Below are 13252 nucleotides of genomic sequence, written 5' to 3'. Positions count from 1 at the left end.
GTCTTCCCCCGCCACCTCTTATGTTTATAAGGTAATGAGATTATCAGAATGCCTCTCCCCAAAAACCCAACACCTGTTCAAACCAGTTGCTTAGAGAAGTCACCACCTTTAAAGGAGATGCAAGCAAACCCAGTTAGGTAAGGGTCTGTGGCCACCTTTATAATGTCCTGATTTGATATGTAGAAACTACATTATAAAAGCCAGAGAGACAAGGAGCCACATGCATGGGTAAGATGTGCTTGGTGCAATTTAGAAGCATGCCTGAAAATAATCAAACCCAGTGAGTGGTTGATGGACAAAACCAATCCACATGAGCAGAGATGACTGGCTCACTAGTGATCCAGCAGTAACAGGAGCATCCCTAAGGCAGTGCTGTTAGCCAAGAGTAATGATTGCCCATTAGCAATGATATTTAGGAGATTTTATATCTGGTCCTTCTGTTCTTTTGCTAGTAACTATGTTTCAGTCTCCCTGTCTTCAAGGTACAAAGAATAATTAGTGCAATTTTTCATGGTGTCAAAAATATCCAATAATAATAATACATACAGAATATTGGGGTAGGAGACTCCTACACCCACCCTAATCTTAATAGACTCTCCCCAAAATTTGGTGTTTTGAAATTTGAAGTGGACTGTTTTATTTCAATGTCTTTTGAAATCTTCAAGTTATAAAGCTGGGTTGGCTTTTTCATGTGTATGTTGGTTTGTTTTTGTTTTTTAACATCCTCACTAAAGTCTTAAAGATCCCTCCTCCCAAGAATTCAGGTTCAGGGCTAGGGCTGGGGTCGTAGCTCAGTGGTAGAGCACTTGCCTAGCACGTGTGAGGCACTGGGTTCCATCCTCAGCACCACATAAAATAAATAAATAAAGGAATTGTGTCCACCTACAGCTAAAAATTTTAAAAGAGGGAGAGAGTTCATGTTCAGTTTGTTTCAATGGTTTGGATCAAGAGCTAAGGGATACTCATGATATTTTAAAACAAAAATCACCATCAACTTCTCAATTCAGCCTGATAAATTTGAAGGCTCTGTATCCTATTTTCAAAAGCATTCTGAGGCACAATTTTTAAAACTTATCCTGTTCCTAATGTAAAGCATTCTTTGGTTGGTTGGTTGGTTGGTTGGCTGGTTTTTTGTTCGTTTTGGTTTTTAACTTAAAATGAAGGCCAGAAATAAGAATCAATGATCAGATTAGAATGAAAGTGTACTTTCCCATTCATTAGTCATGAATTCTTTCAATCAGTTCATGTATCAATTCTGGGGTGTAAGTCTCTATCACAATTCAACACCTTTCTGGTTAGCAGTGGAACGCTGTGACTTCATTGACTGCCCAGGTTTCTTCCTTACTGATTCTAAAATACAAGGACATACCTTGAAGTTGGTGGTGAAATAAGACTCCAGTCTTTAAAGATCTTTGGAGCTAATGTTAAAATAGAACTGGCAAACTGCATTTCGATTCTTCAGCTGTTCGGGCTTATAACTTTTCTTGTAATTTCAATGCCAGCCGCTAGGTGGTGTGTCTGAGGCTGATGCATGCTTCATGTGTTTAATGGAGAAATGAGCAAATAGGGAGTTTGTGTCCTCTGAGGGGTTAAGGAAACCCATATGCATATGGGCAGGATGAGAACAAAGTTGCTTTCGTGATTTCTGCTCTCCATTTGATTGGCTTTTGTTTGAACTGTGAGCATTGATGAGACTTTGTTTGAATACAGGATTCTCACCCACACTCTTGCTAACAGAATACCAAAAAAAGGCATCATTAGCGCCATATTTTAAAACTGGGAGTCCATTTCTAAGCCACAGTAGCTATGCTCCATTGCCTAAGACAAGGTTTACTAGAAATATTTTGTTTTTCCTTTTTTGTTTTTGCTGAAGCTGATTATCTCTGTTCTTCACTTTATTTGTGGAATATCTACCTAAAAGTCTCATTATGAAATAAAAAAAGATGTTTTATGGAAAATGCTGAGCAGAGAACTAAGGCCTCTACTGGGAGTAAATTTTGTACCCCATGAGACATTTGGCAATGTCTGGAGACAGGGTGGGTTGTCACAGCATGGGATGAGGGAAAATATAACTGGTATCTAGCGGGACAAACTAAGGACACTGCTAAATGCCCCACAGTGCACAAGCATCCCCCCCACACACAAAGAGGAATCATTAGGTTGAGATCCTTTAATACAATCTGGTATCTATTAAGTACTTGGTAAACATCTGCTGTTATTGTTGTCATTATTCCAACAATAATTGGTTGATAGAGCTACCTTTCTAGCTAATTCCTGATCGAAAATAAAGTCACCGCCATAATTTTAGGGGTAATGCTAGAAGAAAGTGTGTAAAATTCTTGCCAGTTTTTCACATAAATGGTATGAAGTTCCATAGAGATTCTTTGTATCTATGTAAATAAGCATCAAGTTCCCCCTTTAAGTTGGTGAGTTCTGGGTACTAGCAGCTCAGTGCTCAGTGGATCAGAACGGAAAACACCTCTCAATCCGGCACAGACCGCTGTGGCTAGGGTGATGTTGGCAGCGGGGGCAGTGGTGGCCGTGGGAGGGACACATTAACAGAGGCCATGCAGATGTCTTCCCCTGCAGAGTAACTAAAAGATACACTGAGCAGAGGCAGAAAAATTAAATACACGTGAGCACACCCCACTGTCACCACCTCCAGGGTCACTCAGGGGTCTTTCTGATGCCATTTTATTTAAGGAATTTCTGCACGAATCTCTCAGAATTCACCAGCCAAGCCCTGCTAGCTCTGTACGCAAACCGTCTTCTCCCTTGAGACAGCCCGGGAAGAAAGAGCAAACACCAAACACAGACTCGGAGGTCCTTGGATCAGAAAGGCAGGGCCTGCACCTTGCTGTGCGTGTTAGTCCTGCTGAGACTTCTGAATGGGTTAGTTCAAAGCCGGTTTGGATGATCCACAAATCAGAAGCCAGAAAAACGCATTGCATAATTGAAGTCTTTTGTGGGTGTGTCTTCATTTGTCTTTTGAAAAAACGATCACACACTGGAAGTAGTGATTTTTTTTTTTAAATTTCAGATAGTTAGGACCCTTTGTACCTTGCCTTCATTGGACCATAACTAACCTACTCCATAACCGAAGTATCCAAAAGAGGTTTCATTTTACTTAATAGCCAACATAGTATTATACACTCTGAAAGTCTTTGTTACTTTTTCATTCTTTTCTTTAGGTTATTCAAATATTTATGAGTTTGGGAATATACGTTAGCTCTTAGCTAAACTCAAACATGTTTGCAATACTGTCATGCTTTTCTTTGTATATTTCTCCTTGGATACAGTATTCCAGAAATGTCCTTTTGCTATTTAACAGCCCAAATTCAAATAGCCAAAGGGTTTCTTGGTTCTTGCTGTTTGTTGTTGGTGGCGTTATTGTTTGAACAATCCTGTTGTCATTTGCGGGCTGGCTCTACTGTGCTGAAGCTTATTTTCCTCCACAGTAATCATTGAGAAATAGTATCCCAGTTCCTCCCATGAGCATTAAATGGTCATTCCCTGGAGACTGAACTGTCGCTGGCATCCGGAAGCCCTCCCCTCCCACCCAGGACATAATGACTTCAAAAGTCTGGTTCCTCGTGGGTCACAAACTCAATTCAATTAATACAATTAACTTAATTAAACTCATTTAATTAATACAATTAAGCCCAAACAATACAGCAGTGTTGATCCAAAACAGTTCCTTCTCTCAAGCTAGCTTTGATGTGGACGATGCATCACCTCCCTAGCAGAGACTCAGCTGAAACAATACAATTTCCCCAGCTGCCTTCTGACGAGTGTCACCTGTTTTGTTTTGTTTTGTTTTGTTTTAATCTGAAACAGAGGGAAGCTTAAGTTCCAGCAGAATCCATTCGGGTGTGCATGGAGGAAGCCCATTATTAGCCCCAGAGACAGCAGAACACTGCTGTGGGTTAATTGAACGAGACCGACTTTCTAGTTTAAAAGAGCATGATTCTGTTCTTTCAGAAGACTTCCTGTTAGGGATGTGGCTCTCATGTATATAAGACTTGTTGTCTCAACACCAGCAAATTAAGGGAGGCTGAGTTATCACAAAAGCTGGGTCATCATTTTTAATAGCTCCATGCAGTAATATGCTGCTCTTTCCAATCAAAGGTTGCCTTTTGTTTCTGTCAAAACCTTAATAAAGACAATAATTCTTTGGCCTGACCATAAGTGAGATTATGAAACCCAGCAACGAGGAAGCCATTAAAAAATTAATTTAGAGGAAAGTTAATTGCAGATTTAATATGGTGTTTTGCAACTTGGTCAACAAAAATGTTTCTGCGTGATTAACAGTATTTTTCAAGAGCAGAACACATTAAGCCGGGGGGGAATGTTTTGTTTTGTTTTTTCTTGTCAGCTTTTATTCTTTATATTTATCTGAGGCTGTAAATAGACACAAATACTTTAGTGAATTCCAGTGGTTTGAAAAAAAAAAAAAAAAACTGTTTCCAGAAATATAAGCAAGAAAAGGTATAAGGAAAGTAATTCTACTTATATGGCCCTAAAAGTTGTCCTTGGTTTACACTCCTTGGGTTATAACTTTAATCCGCCAAGCAATTCTTGTACAGTACTGTCTCCTAATTTTCAAGAACCTCAAATCCTCCGGGCTAGAAATCATCCCGAATCTGCATTTCCCATGGTAGCCTTATTTCTACATTGTGCACAATATTTCACCCCACTCTCTCCCAACTTTTTCAGTCCCCCGAGGGTTTTGCTGACTTCAGAGAACCCCTGAATCTCGCGTGGCTCTTCCCAACCTCCCGCCCTGACCAGCAGTCAGGTCCCCACCCAGATGCCCGGCAGCGCCCTGGGTCCCATTCATTGCCCTAGCGGTGAAGGTCACTGGGTTAGGAGTGCATCGCCGGCCTCCCCACCCCACCCCCCAAAACGAGCCCAAGCTGCCACTTACGTCCTCTGTCTTCTTAGTGCTCGGTGTCCTGTGGCCAAGGCGTGCAGCAGAGGCATGTGAGCTGTCACATCGGAACGCACAAAGTAGCCAGAGAGACCGAGTGCAACCCCTACGCCAGACCCGAGTCGGAGCGCGCCTGCCACGCCCCGCCGTGTCCGCTGTACGCTTGGAGGGCCGGCCAGTGGCAAGAGGTAAGCGGAGCTCACACCTGTCGGCGTTCGCCCCGCCCCTCGCCATCAGCACCTCCGATCCTTAGGAAGCCCTCGACCTGTCCAGCAGGGTGGCATTGCTGGCCCTTTACCAAAGGCTGTCAAGGCTGGAGCATGTCCTCCGGCGAGGGTGGGGAGCTCCCTGTGTTGAAGCAATCCCTCCTCCGTCCCTGCACGTTCCTGAATGTTCCCAGCCAAAACAAGTTCTCCCAGGCCTTGAGCCAAAGGCGTACAGATAACTTTCACAGGAGGGGGCAGATGGGAGAAATATGTTCAATATGCACGTCCAGATTGGGTCACTCTGTAGTCCTTGGAATAGCCGCAAGCCAGAAGGCAGACTTCAGGTAGGACCTGCTGTGTATTTTTCCCCTCTTTGCATGACTTGGGCTGTCAGGTAGAAGACGGGTACTCGTGTGAATTGTGAAACCCTGATTAATTAGTAAGGGATTTCCAAGGATTGAAAAAAAAAAAAAAAAAAAAAGCATCTAAAACTGCTCAGTGAGTGCAGAAATAACCCGGACTGACTTTCCCCCATTCCAAGTTACTGTTTGCCTAAAGAAAACACCAAGTATCTCTGGAGAGCAGTCTGGCTGGCAAGGTAAGATGTTAATAAGAGGTGACCTCGGTTTCCAGAGCAGAGTATTAGATTGCACAAAGAGGAGAAAGAAAATTCAAAGCAAAGCCACCTCTGCTGATGTTGCAATGCATAAAATTGCGTGCGGTTTAAAAGTTCAAAGATAGGACGGGAGTCCCCTGCCCCTGTAAAAGCTCTCGGAATGTGGGGCAAGGGTAGAGTTTGGAGAGCAGTGACACTGTGCTTGGTACCGTGCTGGGTGCTTTGTGTTCATGTCACCTCAGTCTGTTTAATCACTAGATGAGATGAATATTGTTATCACCACCCCGTTTTATAGATGAGAAAATTGAGGCTCAGAGAGTGCATGTCATGTGTCCAAGTGTTGCACGTCAATCACGTGGAAGAAGCAAAAGTTGATCCTAAGTTTGTTTTCTTAACAATGAGGAGATAGTCCACCTGCATTCTTTTTTTTTGGGTGAGGGGTACCAGGGTTTGAACTCAGGAGCACTCGACCACTGAGCCACATCCCCAGCCCTATTTTGCATTTTATTTAGAGTCAGGGTCTCGCTGAGTTGCTTAGGGCCTCACTAAGTTGCTGAGGCTGGCTTTGAACTCCAGATCCTCCTGCCTTAGCCTCCCCAACTGCTGGAATTACAGGGTGCACCCGGCTCCACCTGCGTTCTTTACCCCCATGGGGACAGAGCCTCCCTATCCTTCTCTCTCTGGATCAATGATTCCCATTATGTGTCGTTATTTCTCTTCTCTAGGAATCTCACCTTCTCCATCTACTTGGTCTTTCTGCCTGTTTTCCTTCTAGACTCCTGTTTGGGTTTTGTTAGTTTCTGCAGTACTTAGGATTGAGCCCAGGGCTTGGTACATGCTTGGCCAGCCCTCTGCTGCTAAAGAAAACACTAAGCTATATCCCCGGCCCTCCTTTAGACATGTTTTCTTCCAGCAGAGGGTAGCCCGCAGGAAGGCTGAAATCAGTTACAGTTCAGGTTAATTGCACTTGAGCCACGTACAATATTGGGAATGCAGAGACTTAGAGCAATACAGACCTGGTTCATATGGCAGCTCTGCTGCTTACTAGCCATGTGGCTTTGAACAGGGATTCTTGGCTTCACCATCTGCAGGTTGTGGACAGTGATAACTATGCAGAGTTGTTCTGAGAAAGCTGAAGAGAAGCATCAAGTATGGCTTGGGGACGGGGCAGTGTCTGATGCAGAAGAAAGTGGAGGCTCCCTTGTCCCCCTGCCTTAGCAGGACCTCTTGAGTCTCTTACGATCAATTTATTTTTCCTTTTTTTGGTATGGGGATCAAACTCACGGGTGCTTACCCACTGAGCCACATCCCCAGCCCTTTTTTGTATCTTATTTAGAGACAGGATCTTGCCAAGTTGCTTCCAGCCTCGCTAAGTTGCTGAGGCTGGCTTTGAACTCGTGATCCTCCTGCCTCAGCCTCCTGAGCCACTGGGATGACAGCGTGCCTAGCTCCTCTTTGCAGTTCTTGTTTCAGACCTCCCGCTGTCTGCTTCCACTCTCTCCCTCTTCCTCTCATGTCAAACTCAGCCCTGTGTTACTGCTCCAAGGAGCGCAAGTAAGAGAACACCTAGAAATGAACCGTAGCTGACATTTCACGCTTCGGCCAGTTTTCCAGCCTGTTAGAACCAATCGCAAAAACCCAAGCTCCATTTACAACTACTTCTGAATGTCAAAAGGAAAGGGAAAACCTGATGAAATTCCTTTTTTCCAATCATACAAAGTAAACCTGGATGTTTATGTGTTTGCATGTGCTGTGCAGATGGATCTTTAAAATCTACCTTCAGATATTGCTTTCAAGCTCTGAATAAGAAGACCTGCTGGGTGTGGTGGTGCACGCCTGTCATCCCAGCAGCTCGGGAGGCTGAGGCAGGAGGATCATGAGTTCAAAGCCAGCCTCAGCAATTTAGCGAGGCCCTAAGCAACTCAGTGAGACCCTGTCTCTAAATAAAATATTAAAAATGGCTGGGAGTGTGGCTCAGTGGTTAAGTGTCCCTGGGTTTAAATAAAAAGAAGAAGACCCAAAGACGTAGTCTGGGTAGGACTCGTGTTTAAGAAGTTTACCAGAGACAGGTCCTAAAAGTCCCCCTCCTGTCCCCTTGCTTCCTCCTCTGCCTGCACCCAAGCTGGAGCGTTTAGAGGAGGATCTGGGGATCAAGGGTGGCCCCTGTGCCTTGGGAACACTGAATTGGCAGCGTGAGGCTCAAGGCAGCTGGAAGAGTGAGAAGTCCCATCCAGACCTTCCTGTCCTGTGTGGAAGACCTGCTGGCAGCCTGCTCAGCGTGTCCCCAGGGCGGCACAGCACACAGGGAGCGTCCAGAGCGCCTGCAGCCAGATAGGCAGACGAGGTCCGGAGCGGCGTGGCTGCGTGCACGTCCGCCTGTCTGCCGGGGGCCACCCTGGCGTAGTCCTTGATGGCTCCCACCTCTGTGATCGGAGTGTCCCTGTTAACAGTCAGCAGGGTGGTTGATCTCTAGACAGCGGCCTCTCGGCTGCCCTCAGTCACCGCTCCCGCCTCTCTCCTGTCCTGCACTCGTCTCTCTGGCTTCCTCTCACTCGGGTACCCCTGGCCCGATGCCTGCTTCCTGCAGGCAGACGCTGTGCCTTTCCTCCCTACTGACCTTTGACCTGATCTGAAGGCATGTCCAGCACCACATCCCGGCCCATGGAGTGGCAGGCACTGGGGTTCCCCATATGGGGCCTTCTTTCTTAGTGGTCCTTGGCAACTACCTCACACATCTTTGGGTTTTGCATGTGTCCTTTCTGAAATATTAAGCTCACCTGTATGTCAGTGGGATGTCTTTTGTTTCAGCCTCAGGCCTGAGCCTATGGCACCTTTTCTTTTCAGAAATAATCAAGGCAGCTGCCTTGATAAGCACGAACTGTATGTTCATCATGGTATGATCATCAGGGATGTTTTGTACAGCCACACAGGTTGTGGACTGCACAACTCCAGGAAGTGCCATTCCCATAGGCTACGGCGTGAGGGATATCCATAGAACTGTCTAGTTTTGTGGCCCTAGTACTAATGATAATAAAAATAACAGAGCTTATTATTTACTAAGCAACTGACTCGATACTGTGTTGAATATTTTTACATGAAAAACCCCATTTAACACTTTCTATCCCTCTCTGATATAGTAATTATATTTTCCCCTTTAACATGAGAATACTAAATGCGTGGGAAGGTCACACATTTGATAATAAGGCTGGAATTTGAAGCCCAGAAGCCTGACCTCTGAAATACATGGTCTAAGGATTTCTATATACTTCTCCCAGGTCACCATGAAACTTAAGTGAATTATTTCATTTCCTTCTCCGGAAGATGTCAAACATCTTCCTAGGAAGTCAGTGTTAAAGTGACGTTCCTTTCCTGATTCTGAAACTGAGAGTTTCTCTCTCTCTCTCTCTCTCTCTCTCTCTTTCTTTCCTTTTCTTCTTTTTTTTTTCTACCAGGGATTGAACCCAGGGGTGCTTAACTCCTGAGCCACATCCCAGCCCTTTTTATATTTTATTTAGAGACAGGGTCTTGCTGAGTTGCTGAGGGCCTCACTAAGTTGCTGAGACTGGCTTTGAACTCATGATCCTCCTTTTTCAGCCTCCCGAGCCCCTGGGATTACAGGAGGGAGCCACTGTGCCCAGCTTCTGAAACTGTAGGTGGTTGACTATTATCAAACTCTCAGCCTTGTCCCTGGGGAGGCTTGATGCCTTGGAGCTCACTGTTGACCCTGAGACCTTCAGCCTTACCCGGGGAAGGGGCACCTTGCACCTTCACGATCACTTGAGGCCAGAGCCTGGCTGGGGTTCTGCGGAGGCATTATCGCCCTCTCTGTGGGTTCTGCCTGGAGGAAACATGCCGTAGACAGAAGTCCATTCCATCTCTGCTTCTGGGAAGCTGACTTCACGTGCTGGGACTATAGTGAGCACATCTGCAAAATGGGAATTATGGTGGAGACCGTCCCGCTGAGGACCACGTGGGCGGAAGCGAGGGGCTTGGGTAGCCGGGTTGTGTCCCGCCCTCCCAAATGCTCCTTCTCCTTGGTGCAGGGGCCTCCCCGAGGCACATCCGGCCCGCCGCCCCCCAGTTCAGCGTAGCCTGCGCCCCGGCGCGGTGGTCTCTTAATACCACCCAAGAACCTTGGCCAGGGATTCATCCTCTCTTGCTCCATTTTACCCACCACGGAATTATAAGGCTCAAGAGGCTGTGTGGGGAAGGACTGGGAAAAGGCTTTTTTAATTCTTTCAAGCATTATTTTCACAAAGAATTTCTTATTAATATTATGAGCTGATATATATTCACTTATAGCTGATGAAATTCATTTTGTCCCTTTTTTAATTTGTTCTTTTTGGATATCCATGACAGTAGAGTGCATCCTGACACATCACACACACATGGAGTGTGACTTCCCATTCTTGTGGTTGGACATGGTGTGGAGTCTCACTGGTCGTGTGTTCATATATGAACATGGGAAAGTGATGTCCCCTTCATTCCACTGTCTTTCCTGTTCCCATCCCCTCCCTTCCCTTCATTGCCCTTTGATCCAGTGAACTTCTATTCTTTCCTGCCCATCCCCCTCCACCTGTGTGTTAGCATCTGCATATCAGAGAGAACATTCAGCCTTTGATTTTGGGGGATTGGCTTATTTCACTCAGCATGATAGTCTCCAGTTCTGTTCATTTACCAGCAAATGCCATGATTTCATTCTTCCTTATGGCTGAGTAATATTCCACTGTGTATATAGACCACATTTGCTTTATCCATGCATCTGTTGAAGGGCACCCAGGTTGGTTCATAGCTTAGCTATTGTGAATTGAGCTGCTGTAAATATCGATGTGGCTGTATCTCTGGAGTATGCTGATTTTAAGACCTTTGGGTATAAACCAAAGAGTGGGATAGCTGGGTCAAATAGTGGGTCCATTCCAAGTTTTCTGAGGAATCTCCACACTGCTTTCCAGAGTGGCTGCACCAATGTGCAGTCCCACCAGCAACGTCTAAGCATGCCTGTTGCCCACATCCTCGCCAGTATTTATTGTTGCTTGTATTCTTGACCATTGCCATCCGACTGGAGTGGGATAGACTCTCAGTGTGGTATCAATTCGCATTTGATGGAATTCATATTGTGAGTGTACATAGGGTGATGCATCTTTATTTTATTTTATTTTATTTTATTTTATTTTATTTTATTTGCAGTGCTGGGGATTGAACCCAGGGCCTTGTGCTTGCAAGGCAAGCACTCTACCAACTGAGCTACATCCCAGCCCCTTGCATCTTTATACTGAGGAATAAATCTCACAGTTCCTGCAAGTGTCTCCTCCCTTCGCTTTCCCCAGAGAACACCCTCTTCCCTCCCTAGTTCCCCTGCATCACAACAAGGCAACCCTGTTCCTACCCTCACATCACTCTCCCTGGCTCATCCTCCAGGCCAAAACCTCGATGTCACTTCCTCTCAGAATTCTTTGCTGATCCCACCTCCCCACTAATGACAGAGTCAGAGTCTCCTCTGTGCTCACAGCACCCTGGAATTTCCCCACAGTGGGAACCAACGCCCTGGGTTTCGCTTGGCTCCCTTGTGTTTGTGATCAGCTATTGGAGGTAGACAGTTTCACCAGGAATTTCCCCAGCCTTTGGCGTGGTCCCCACAGCCTCGAATGATGGAAGCTTTAAATGATTGACTGGAGGATCTGAAGGTAAAGCAGGGAGAAAAGAGGGAGAGGAGACAGATAGGACCAGGCCCGCCGCTCAGCTGCATCCAATAAAGACTTTCTCCACTTCTTTTAGGACAGTCCAGCAGCTATTTTGCCCATTAGGACAGCTGTGGCTGCTTCTTGTCCCAAGGCCACAGACATGTTGTGCCAGGATCTATCTGGCCTCTGCAGAACTGCCCCCCCATTTCTTGAGGAAACCCGGGTCTTGCTCATGCAGATCTGGAGTCTGAGGACTTTGATGGATTCCCAAGTTGATCTCCTGAGCGCTGAAAAATTAAAAATGAGCAGGAGGTCTTGGTGGGTTGATGGGAGAGATCTTCACGGCCTTGGCGGTGGGGAGGGATGGGGCATGATGCGTTCACCGGGCTAGGTAGGAACCTTGTCATCCATGACTGCGTTAATTCATGCGTGAATAGGTGCGGGTGGCTCTCAAGCACCAGGTCCCGTGCATTAGGAGTGTGTTTAAAATCCCAGACCCTAGGTGCTAAGCCCCGGTGATCACCAGTGTGTGGGCTGAGTGACCCCAAGCTGAGAGTAGCTGCGGCCCTGAGTGAAAAGCAGGGAGGGAAGCTGGATAGGAAGCCATCGGGGCTGCTCCTCAGTGCCCAGCACAGAGCTGGCCCGCTGTGAAGACTCACTGAACGACTGAATGACTTTAAAGTGTCTCCAGGGTAGCATTTCTGCCTCCTTTTCCCCTTAGAAGTCTATTAACCAGGAACAGAAGTATCCAAATTTGCTGAGCACAGGGGCGCATGCCTGTCATCCCAGTGGCTCAGAGCGGAGGCTGAGGCAGGAGGATCACGAGTTCAAAGCCAGCCTCAGCAACTTAGCAAGGCCCTAAGCAACTCAGCAAGACCCTGTCTCTAAATAAAATATAAAAAGGGGCTGGGGATGTGGCTCAGTGGTTAAGTGCCCCTGGGTTCAATTCCCAGTACCAAAAAAAAAGTCCAAATTCCGTATATCCCTGACTTGAAAACAAGCTTCAAGAGTAGAATGCCTTGGTGATTTAAGAAGAGTTTAACGTGGGGTCAGGGGTTTGCCCCCTTTACATCTCATGACACATGAGGTCACACAAGGAACCCCGGGCTGTCGGGTTCCACATGCCATCTGTGACCTGTCCATCTGTAAGCTTTCCAACAGTGGCATTGAGACTCCAGAAATGACAGTCTTTCCTCCTTGGGGAAAATCAATACTCTCAGGAAGCAGAGCCTGTGACCATCCTGTGACTGTCCTCCACTGTGGTCAGGGAAGGGCACCAAAGTATATTGGAAAGTGTAAACGACTTGATTACCGTCACTAAGGACAGACAGTTTCTACCTGTTGCATCAAATGATCCCGTTTAGACCATCACCCCGTGACCCTCCAACCTGGCTGAGCAAAATAGTACCTGAAGAGTTTATTTTAGGGCTTCCTCCACCTCCTATTGGGGAAGCTATTTTTGCCCCCGCTGTTAATTTCAGCACATTTAAAGGCACACGCAGCCCGCAGCACCCTGGGCAGCCTCCCCCATTTGGTTCAGTACTGTGATTATTTTCTTCCTGAGTGATACAGTGTGCTGAAATTCACAGCGGCTGCCGGCGTTTCTCATGCATTTGGTCGAGGTTTTCTGCTAAAAGCCCTCGTTGGAATCGGAGAAATCCTTTTGGACATTAAAATAAGCCTACTTGAACTGGCTGCTTTCTAGAACATTCTAGATCATCTTCCAGAACAGGCAAAAAAAAGTCCTAAGTCACAGGGTCGGGAGAGGAATATCACCAAAAGCTGCTGAACCCCAAGAGCGCTGCAGGAAGGACTTGGT

The 13252-nt window shown here is 46.2% G+C and overlaps 1 protein-coding gene across 5 annotated transcripts in view; it reads left to right on the top strand.

The window, feature by feature from the left end:
• Nucleotides 1-13252, top strand: part of ADAMTS9 (ADAM metallopeptidase with thrombospondin type 1 motif 9) — a 174978-nt gene that overhangs the window by 128771 nt on the left and 32955 nt on the right. For all 5 annotated transcript variants that reach the window (XM_079114348.1, XM_079114347.1, XM_079114349.1 and 2 more), the window contains one exon: nt 4945-5118. In XM_079114348.1, coding sequence (XP_078970474.1) covers nt 4945-5118 — 174 coding nt within the window. The remainder of the gene's footprint in view (nt 1-4944; nt 5119-13252) is intronic.

The sequence above is a fragment of the Sciurus vulgaris genome (genome assembly GCF_902686455.1).
Source record: "Sciurus vulgaris genome assembly, chromosome: 16".
NCBI lineage: Eukaryota > Metazoa > Chordata > Mammalia > Rodentia > Sciuridae > Sciurus > Sciurus vulgaris.
Note: the sequence above shows the minus strand (reverse complement) of the source record. Positions and strands in the feature narration are given on the sequence as shown.